We start from the raw sequence: 11,165 nt of genomic DNA on the forward strand, positions 1-11,165 counted from the left end.
ACAAGCTGTGTGAATATTACTGGTGATGCAATCTTAAAGGGATACACAATTCATTTTTAATTTAATGTCATTAAATGATAGAGGACAGAATAACCAAACTGTGTCTTCCAGGGCACATTCAAAGGCCACATACATTTTAGTTTTATTGTTATGAAAGATAGTACAGACTTTGTGATCCATCCATACATCCATATATTAGGATTTTTAACCTCACAACTTTTGTTTGTTTGGTTGTCTTCATTTTCATGTAACAGGTAGTTTTAAGTAGTTTCTTTGCATCCGACACCAACACTTGACCGACTGCTGACTTCATCATATTTTCCTTATGTTGAGCTATTGTTAACTCAAAAATCTTTCCTGTACTCCCTTTTTTCTAATGCTCTTGACCAAGACGGGCATCCCAATTGGTAGATATTATCCTTTTGAATATAATATAATAGTAAAAAAATAAAAATACAGTAAAAGTGAGGCCATAAACGTTATTAATTAACACACTCTCACAGGAGAGCTTAAACAGTGCAGCATTGTCACAGTAAGGGCTTTTTATAAAAGTCCGACAACGGTTCAGTCGTAGGGTCAGGCCGAGTAGAATCCCGACCAAAACGAAAGCCACTCCCCAGGCAGAAACTGTTAGCTTCATCAGCATTTTGTTGGTCATTATGGAAGAATAGCGCAAGGGATTACAAATGGCCACATATCTGTCAAAGGCCATAATCATGAGCACAGTGTGAGCAGTGGTACTGAACATGTGTGTGGTGAAAGCTTGAACCACACATTCATAATAACTGATGAGACGCTCAGAGGGAGGCCGCAACATGTCTATAAGCAAACGGGGAACCATGATAGAGTTTCCAAGTATATCATTCACTGACAGGTTGCAAAATAGGAGATACATAGGCTGGTGGAGGCTTTTGTCTATGAAAACCAGAACAGCAATAGCCACATTTGCAAAACTTATAAACAAGTAGGAGAAAAGGAGAAAAAGAAACATGGGGTAAGTAGAACCCTTCGAAACATCGAACCCCTCCAGCTGTAACGTGAAGCTATTGTAGGTGTAGTTTTCCATCAATCTGAAAGAACAAAAGATCCTGTAAACTTAAACCCTGACAATTTAGGCATCACTGATAATGTAAGTTATTTGTATATTTGTATATTTTATGCACCAATGCACCAAGTCACATTCCTCAAAGGTGTAAAAACCTACTTGGCAATAAACATGATTCTGATTCTGATTCTATACATACATTTTGACTTTGATCAGAAATTGTTGAGTAAAATGCATTGATCGGAGATCAATTTTTGGTTTTGGTAAATTACATTTTATTGTGTATAAATATTTCTATGTGTGTAGCAACCCCCACCTGTTTTTCTCTTTTTTCTTTTACTGTGAAACCTAAATTTCCTCTCTGACAATCACAAAAGTATCATTCTAGGAGATTTCACAAATCATTAAAGTTAAACAATGAAGACTTAAGAGATAAATGTTCTTAACATATGTTTTGATTTTGATCAGACGTCAGTAATACCTACTCTGAGCGTCTCTGGTTTCAATCTCTTGGCTTCTCTGTCTTGTGTCTCCAGCTCATTGCTGGTAAAATCCACCAGCTCCAATGAAGATCTCCTCTGTTGCAACGTTTTATAGACTTGATTTTATCTTCAGGGGAATCAAGTATTAGTACGTAAAATAATGTGTGATGCAACAGTCAGGACCGCTTTCCATGTGAAAAATATGTTACATGTAATTTGCCGAAAAGTCAGCGATCACTTTATGCACAGTTAAGATGTGGTATATTACTACTACACATAGAAACAGGAAGGTACAGAGGTCTGACAGAAGACGAAAAAGTATTGTGAGCTAAATGAGGTGAAATCATTTAATTTTATATTGTCCTTTTAAGTTATCAGAATCAGAATAAGAATCAGAAATACTTTAATAATCCCAGGGGGAAATTATTTTTGTTACAAACTCCAGATATATAAAAAGCATATATTATACAAACAACTCCAGATATACAAACAACATATATTAAGGACAAAATCTAAACATAATTAAAGCTGCAAGCAGCATTGGGCGGGACCTCGCACTCCACGCAACTCGGGGCGTGCTGCAGCCACGTCACGTGCTATCGTTACACGTACAGACCAAAACACTAAATTTCACGTAAATCAGCTCAAAATCGCCACGCAGCACTTACTTCCTGTTGACAGTAGGTGGCACTATCACTATGTCTTAATATTGTCATGTAGACAAGTTCAGGGCGGGACTGTTATAACACACGTGAAGTTTCATTGAGATTGGACCACGTCAATGAAGTTATGAGGACGTGTTCAGGGCGAGACTGTTACAGAATATATGAAGTTTATTGGAGAGTGGACATTGCATCGCTGGCTCGGTCCCTAAATATATATATATATATATATAATAGTGCTGTCAAAGTTAACATGTTAATTTTGGCAATTATTTTTAAACATTTAATGCATTAAAAACAATTAACGCAATTAACGTGGTTTTGTTTACTTCCAGTGGCGGCTGACCCATAACTTTTGGTCACGTGCGGGGGCAAACCAGGCAAACATCTATCTTAACTAAAGGAGAGTCTATGGAAAGATGGATAAGGTCGGACTTTTAGGGGGAAAGTTTCTTTTTAAAAAGTTGCCCGACGGCTCGTTGGACAAAACCAAGGCGATGTACACAGTTTGCAAAGCCGAATTTAATTACCACAGAAGTAACACGTCTTTAGCATATCACCTCAAAGCCCCTGCTGAAATTAACTCCACGGGACCTCGCCAGTCTACACTACAGGAGTGTGGCACTCATGGGCGAATAACGAAACCTGTAAGTGAAAAATTAACAAATTCCTTGGTTACTTGGATAGTTAAAAACTGCCGCCCAGTTAGCACAGTAGAGGATGATGGACTGAGAGAAGTAATTTGTGTTGCATCGGGAGATACCTCTTATAATTTACCCTCAGGAGTAACCATTGTGTCAAGAATACACACATTGTATGAGGATGAGAGGTCACAGCGGACGAACATGCTTGAGTAAGCAAAGCACATCGCTCTCATAGGTGACCACTGGATGTCTGTCAACAACGATAATTATTTGGGCATCACAGCGCATTTCATTGATCAAGACTGGACTCTGTAGTCTTTTGCACTTACTGTGAGTAAAAGGCCCGACATTATGCCGAGGCATGTGCTAACCATTTTCTGGATATTGCAAACGAATGGGAAAATCAAGGAAAAGTTGAGGACACCCGGCACTGACAGTGCTCGCAACATGGTTGCTGCCGCGAGGCTACTTCCATTTGAACACCTGCTTTGCATGGCCCACTGTCTGCAAAGAACGGTCACAGTCTCACTTAAAGACAGTGGATTTGAAAGTGTTCTGGCCAAATGTTGCAAGATTGTCGGGCACTTTAAGCATAGTCCATCTAGCAAGAATCACTTGCTCAGGACGTTGCAACAAGATGGAATTCTACGCTGGAGATGGTAAAGAGGATCCAGAGAAACAAATCTCCACTGACCACTACCCTGGCGCAACAAAAGAGCAAGGTTGCCATGTTGACTGACCAGGAGCTTGCCAAACTGAAAAAGCTGGAGGAACTACTTGAACCTTGCAGGTAAGTTATTTATTTCTTGTTTCTCCTCCCTCTCTTTCTTTCTCTGTGTACAGTATATGTGTACCGTTTTCTCTCTCTCCCTCTCCCTTCACGTGTGTGCTCTCTCTCTCTCTCTCTCCTCTCCCCATCTTGTGTGTGTATGTTGTTTTCTCTCTCTCCCTCTCTCTTTCACCTGTGTGTGTGTGTGTGTGTGTGTGTGTGTATGTGTGTGCTGTTCTTTCTCTCTCTCTCTCTCTCTCCCCCTCTCCCTCTCCATCTTCTGTGTGTGTGTGTGTATGTTGTTGTTCTCTCTCCCTCTCTTTTTCACCTGTGTGTCTGTGCGTGCACTGGTTCTCTGTGTAAAGATTTACTGAAACACCTTGTGCTTTCCATTCCAGATATGTGACTGAACTGCTGGGGGGAGAGCAGTATGTCTCCTGTTCAGTGGTCTTGCCAGCCTTACGCCACTTGTTCAGAGTTATGGAGCCCTCAGACGATGATCCAGTTTATGTTGGTTGGTTATGAGGTTCAAGAAGGCCTTTACCACAGACCTAGCTCAACGGAAGGATAGCACCAACCTCAAATGGCTGAAGATCACTACTGCCCTTGACCCTAGGTTTAAAGGCCTTAAGTGCCTTCCAAAAGATGAAAGGAGTGAGGTGTGGGCTTCAGTATGTGACCTGATGATGAGAGACCTGCTGGGACAACAGAGGAGCCGTCACCAAAGAAGAGGAGGACGTCCATCTTGCTGGGTTCTTCTGATTCAGATACAGATAACGAGGAGGAGTCCATAGAGCATTGTCTGGATCGCTACAAAGCAGAGCCAAAAATGGACATAGAGGGGTGTCCACTACAATGGTGGTCAAAGAGAGAGGGAGCACATGCCAGGCTGGCACCCATTGCACGCAAGTACCTGTCAACCCCTGCAACCACAGCGCCTTGTGAGAGGTTGTTCTCACTGTCAGGCCACATCATTCAAAAGAAGCGAGCTTCTTTGTCCCCTGATAATGTAAACAAACAGGTCTGCCTCAGTAACTGGCTGAGTGTGAAGAAGGACTAAGTAAATTATATCTGTGGAATGAAAAATTTTCAATGAACTTTCAACAGTATCTTTCCTCATTCTTTGTGGTATTTGTACTGTGCATATGTGCACCGTAAGCCATTAAAATTGTTTTTGATTTTAAATATACTCTCTGTTTTTATTCTACATTAATTTGATGATTTTACATAAATAAATATTAATTATAAGCTTCAGTCTTAAGTACAAAAATGCAATTAATTTATTGATAAATTAATCGCCAAAGTCGCAAAATTGCGTTACTGAATCAAACAGCTGTTTTCTCCCAATTGAGTGTAGAGAGGAAAATACACAAGCACAAACACACGACCCTTTGCCCAACATAGGTGGGAGTACTACACAAACTCGTAGTATCAGTAAGGGAGCTAATGGATGTGGTAGAAGTAGCGGGGGTGGTGAGAATAGCGCTGGGACCAGCGTTAGTGTTCACTCTTTCTACCGCGCCGGGCACGGTGCGTCCATGCGCGGCAGTGGTGCAGCCATCCGATGCGGATGTGTACCTGTCCATTTGTTAGGCTATGTGGTGGGGTCTCAATATTGTTCATATTGTCTCTGTACTGTGCCTTGCAATGAGAGGTTCCACACTCTACAAATACTACAAACTTTTATCTGGATAGATCAGATTAGGCCTCTGCAGCTAAAAGACGCCTACTGTTATTATTATTATTATTATTATCATATTATAATGATAATAATAATAATAATAATAATAATAATAATGAAGAAGAGAATAAAAAAGAAAAGAAAAAGTGTCCTCCAATAGGACGGGTGGTGCTGGGTAAAAAATCATAAAAAACGCCTACTGTTTACATGAGTTTTGTGGTAGTAATGGTTCTAGTTTACGACTGCTGGCTTACAATTTACTTTTACCTGTTCATTTGATATGTGGACAACATAACAAATAGATGGTGGGGGTGAATCTGATGAAATAAGTTCCATGAAATATCAGGTATTTCATGGAAATTATATAATCCAATATGGCCGTCGCTATATGACGTCATAATATGCAAATTAGATGGAAAAATTGACTCCCTAGATAAATTTTAGGTCATTCTCAATATGTCTCTAACTCAAACCACTTTCAAGCCAGAGCCTCCTGAAATTTAGATGTCAAAATCTAGTATTTTTAAAAATAAAACCCGGCGCCTAAAGGGTTAATTACAGAAATTTGTGTGATTAATTAGTTGTTTTTTTTAATCGATTGACAGCTCTAATATATAACTATATATATATATATATAAAAGATCAAATGTACAGTAATAATGTGCAAAAAGTGCAAAAAATGATTGTAGAGAGGGGGTGTCTGACTCTCTGAGGGAGGCGTTGCAGAGATTGATGACCACAGGCAGGAATGATTTCCTGTGGCGCTCTGTGGTGCATCTGGGTGAGAGGAGTCTTCTGCTGAAGGTGCTCCTCTGCTGGGCCAGTGTGTCGTAGAGAGGGTGAGAGACATTGTCCAAGATGGACTGAAGCCTGGACAGCATCCTCCTCTCTGCCACGGTCGTCAGAGTGACCAGCTCACTCCAAGTAACAAAGTTGCCCACAACAGTCCTGTATTCATTCTCATCACCCTTTTCAATGCAGCCAACTATTGCTGAGTCATCATAACATTTCTGAAGGTGGTAGTTGAAGTCTGAGGTGAAGAGGGTGAACTTGACTTGACTATTGGTTTTTTAAACTGGATCAAATATGTAATGGCTGGCACTATCGGATGCAGATGTTTTTGTGTAGTTTGAATTTGGGTATTTTGTCTTGGGCTTATGGGAGCTGTGTTTGTATGTTTGAGCATTTGTTGTATTTTTATTGTGGGAAAGTTATTTGTGAAAGGTTTATGTTTATTTTTCGTTGTTGTTTATGTATTTTGCTGTCAGATGGCGGTGGTCTAACATGTCGTAATGGTTGCTTTGTTGTTAGTTAATGTGTCTGAATAATCCCATGAGGGATGGGTCATGTAATTTAACAGACACAAAAACCAAATGTTCATTCATTCCATGGAGGCTGCCATGTTGAATCACCATGTTTCTACAGTAGCCCAGATAAGACAAACAAAACACTGGCTCTATTTGATCTGATCACAGCAGGAAAGGATCAGTTATTAACAGCTGACAGTGGCAAAGTGGACCCAGGTTCTTCAGACGGTAGATGCTGTCATTAATTATTTGACAGAGCACAGACTTCCTTTGGAGGGTCATAGCCTAGGTTCAAATCTTGGACGAGCCCCCAAATTATGTTATGACCCTCCCCCAGAATGGCTCATTAAGAATGAGGACTAACAACATCAACAGGCATTTGTTGACAATCAGTAAATGTATTGACATTCTTCAAACCTTGGAGTTTAAAGACACAATCTTTTGATTTTCCAGCTCTACACTGTAAAAAAGGATATGAGGTTTTAGTTACCTCAGCTCATTTCCTTAAGTCAGTTCAACCAAAATGTGTGGGGTACTTGAAATATCAAGTTTTTCTGCGCCCAACTAATCAGTTCAATCAGAGTCGTTCAGGCAACATGCATTTCTTAGTTGACTCAACTTATGTACGTGTGGCCCCTGCAAAAGTGCGTGTGCAACCTCACACAGCCAACAAGGGCTATACACCTCCATGTGCCACAATAAACCTCCTTTTCAGATCAGGAGGAGGAGGATCAAGGTAAGAACACACTTTTAGGGAGTTCCTGCAGAGGATCCGACCTGCGGCCCTTTGCTGCGTGTCATCCCCTCTCTCTCTACCCACCTTTCCTGTCTATCTTTGGCTGTCCCTATCTAATAAAGGCATGAAAAGGCCAAAAAAATAACAAAACAAAAGAACACACTTTTAGCCTGCTTGTATTTATCAAAATGCTTGTTTATTGCTTGGTTAAGTATTGTTAGATAGATAAATTAGATAAATGTTACACTGGATTTTCAAACTAAACCTGTGTAACCCAAGTCCCATATAGTTAAAAAATAAAGCTAGAGTGGTTAATACAATGAGACTGGGCCTGGGCTCGTTGTAGGAAAAATAAAACTTTTTATTATGTTACTTTAAGAATGTGTACCCTTAATAAAGCTTGCTATTTTAATAATGACCACCACAACTGTTCTTTAAATGCAATAATCCCTTCACAGGTATTTATTCACAAAATAAAATGCGTTGAATGTATTTTTAGTATAAAATAAAATAATAAAATGAAATTGCACAGAATTACCCAAATGTACATAAAGAGATTTTCAAAATAAAGTTCAGTTTTTTTTTGGTTTCACACCTTTTCTTTAACTTAAAAAGAAAAACGCTTTTTGTTAGATACTCTTGAAATAAAATACCTTCAGTACCTTTTTAATACTTTACAAGCAAAACACTACCTTTCAAAAGAAAACCTTTTGTTTTATATAATTTAAAACAAATAATATTTAATCCTTCTCAGAATCTTTAAATTACCTTCAAAACAGTATTCTTTAATTTACACCAACTTAAAAGTCAATAGGTTACCTGTGGGCCCACACACATTCATATGAAACACACTTTAAATGAGATTTTAACCCATTGCAGGCCTGTTTATTGAAGCTTGTGTGCGGTGGGGCCTGAAAACTATAATGGCCGCTTCACTCAGAGCTGAGCACAAAATAAAAGCACGTGCATGTGTTTGTTAGTACTCACAAATCCAGGGGTTTAGTTAGTAGGGGTAGAATGGGAATGGGGGATGAGAGTCTCACGATGGTAATGGCAATGGCGATGACAGTCAATCCAAACACACACGCGGGCAATGGCACGGTAGCGAAGTCACAAGGAAGAATACACAGCACAGCAGGACAGGACACGGCCGAACACAGCCGAACACAGCCGAACAGCAGGGCCATCGGTTGGAAACCCGTCTCTCTCTCCAACGTCTGTTTCCTTAAAGCATATTATCCAAATCGGTCATGCATTCATACATTTTATTTCCTCCGTTTTCTCATGATAACAAGTTAATTTGACTTTGTTTTCCTAAAATAACAAGATAATTACTTCAAGATCTTGTATATTAAAAAATCTGATATAATAGACCTGAGAGTTCGGAGTGAATGTGTGTGTATGGTGAAGCAACAGAGCAGGTTAGCAGTAGGACTTAAGTTAGAAAGAAATGTACAGTTTGTTGCAATACACACTTAAATAAAAGGCTACAGTGTTTCAAAGTCTGGCAGCCAAGCAGTAAAGTATAACGCCAGAAAAGCAAAGTCTTATTATCCCAAGATCGCTGGACAATTATCCCGTTATCTCGAGAAAACTAATGAAATGAACTCCTAATCACAAGAAAACGGAGGAAATAAAATGTATGAATGCATGACCTCTTAGGGCTTCCGTAGTGTGTGATTTTTTTTTTTATTAACTTTTTTATTGATTCCATTCAGCATTTTCCCATTAGCATTTAACATCTCACCCCCGTAGTGTGTGATTTTAAGAACAGAAAATTATTTTTTGCAAGTAGCTAAATAAGTCATGAGCCATGTTATAGCTAGACAGTGCACATCATTTTTTTGCAGCCTGGTATGGTTGAATGAGTTTACAGTACAAAATGTATGTCCAATTCTTAATCATTAAGCTGATTCAGTTGTCCAGTAGTGTAAAGATGAAGTCTTTTTGATTTTATCCCACATCCTGCTACATAAGTCAGTGAAAAGTGTGTGAAAGTGAAATATTATTTTAAATATTTTTTTAAACTAATCAGGATTTGCTAGAGTTTTTGGCCTGTGAGAACCAACGCTGACCTCTTTGCTCTCAATGTATTTTATGTTGTAAGGAAACCACTGATAAGACTAATAATTGTTTTTGTCCTTACAGATCAGTGCACAGTTTATGCGACTGGTTTCGACTGAACTCCACAGGTCTTTCTTTGATGGACTGGACGAATATGTCCCGAGCCTGCTCAAAATGTACAGAGCGAAGTAGCACCAGTGCAGACCTGCGTACTCTGCTTCAGCCCGTTGACATACAAGTAAGGACAGTAAAGATTTTTACTACATTGTGTTATGACATATGAGGCTTTATAATGCTACAATGTCATGTAAACAGTTAAACATCTTAAAGTGTCATTTTGACAGAGCAGCCATGTCCCATTTTGCATGTACCAGATTGTAAATCTGTTCTAAACCAAAGTTTAATTTGTTGTTAAGTGACACAGCAGCAACCCCAGTGTTCTCAGAATTGACATGGGCATGCTTGATTACAATTTTTCTTCTTTTGTTGTTGTTGTGCTATGAGACTTCAAATCAGAAGAGAAGAGCAGTTGCTTTGCTTTGACTTCGATACTGCCTGAAGGAGGATCCTTCAAGTTTTGTCTGTGTCTGCGAGGTGTGTGAATTAATTTCATTGGCATTGGAAACTCTAATTATGGTGAAAAACAACAACAAACATTGATATCTACAAATGTTAAAGGTATGTCAGATTTAATTCAATTCAATTCAATTCAATTTTTATTTGTATAGCGCCAATTCATAACAGAAGTTATCTCAGGACACTTTTCAAATAGAGCAGGTCTAGACCAAACTCCTTATAACATTTAAGGGACTCTATTTACAGAATATGGCAGAAATTAATTATAATATTCATAAGTATGTTTTCATTAGTGTATAATCACCTGAAAATGTCTTAAAGTGAGGCTTTTATATCTACAACATAAAAAATCACAGACCTGAGACTCCATGTTTTTTTCCTGTTAAAATTATCTCGACTAAATACATTATACAAATAAATGTATACATTTATACACATTTGCCAAACTGAAATAGTGAATTGGTAAATTGATGGTATATGCTTCTTTCTCTTTCTGACTTATCTTTATTATGTGCTTTAGCCTGGCAGTTCAGAAGAGGAGGTCACAAAAGGAGTGGACATTGGGCTTCTCATTGTTTCAGAGGAAAGTGGAAGCAAGCAGGAGTTGCTGGCAAAAGAGGCTGTTGATGTTGCTGTTGTCCTGGAGGAGCACATCATTCTGCACCATCTAAGAGATGTTACTAATGCCTTCGCAATAATGATGGGTCTGCTTTATTGCCTCAACATAGACTACCTCAAAGGACTGAAATACACTTTCGACCTCATACAGAAAGTTTTCATGGGCATCGGAAGTGGCAACTGTTCGCCCAAAGTTAATGGCATTCGAAACAAACTGCTTAAAGGGCAAGTGTAGTGACAAGTTGGCCAGCTCCATCACATGTTAAGAAGAGTCAACACAAAAGAAAAAGGTCTGTATACTTGTTGTAAAATGTGCAATATTGTCTGTTGTATTACGTATGTAGTATTTGTTCAATCAAGACATACTCAAGATCTACTTGAATTGCAGTTAAATTGCACAAGCAATTTTTTTTCAAAGCAATTTACTTTTGTTTCACACCTACCTTCAAACTATGAAAATTCTTGCATGGTATAATATTGAATGGTAATATTAAGATTTTATAGTTTTATTATGTAAATGTTAACAGCTAAACATGTTAAATATGTGACACATTCATAATTCTGCATTGCCTCATGGTAGT

General features: G+C 38.7%; 1 protein-coding gene across 1 annotated transcript; it reads right to left on the reverse strand.

The window, feature by feature from the left end:
- Window positions 1-373: 373 nt before the first annotated feature.
- Window positions 374-1,612, reverse strand: LOC127360377 (putative olfactory receptor 13C6). Its single transcript, XM_051394770.1, has 2 exons — window positions 1,527-1,612; window positions 374-1,070 (listed from the first exon to the last, which is right to left on the reverse strand). The coding sequence occupies exon 2, from the start codon at window positions 1,064-1,066 to the stop codon at window positions 374-376; it is 693 nt and encodes a 230-aa protein (XP_051250730.1). The 5' UTR covers window positions 1,067-1,070; window positions 1,527-1,612.
- Between the last annotated feature and the right edge of the window lie 9,553 nt (window positions 1,613-11,165).

The sequence above is a fragment of the Dicentrarchus labrax genome, unplaced genomic scaffold (assembly GCF_905237075.1).
Source record: "Dicentrarchus labrax unplaced genomic scaffold, dlabrax2021, whole genome shotgun sequence".
Classification (NCBI taxonomy): Eukaryota; Metazoa; Chordata; class Actinopteri; family Moronidae; genus Dicentrarchus; species Dicentrarchus labrax.

Excerpts from the sequence above, each read along its gene's own strand:
- LOC127360377 (XM_051394770.1), bottom strand. The coding sequence starts at position 1,066 with ATGGAAAACTACACCTACAATAGCTTCACGTTACAGCTGGAGGGGTTC.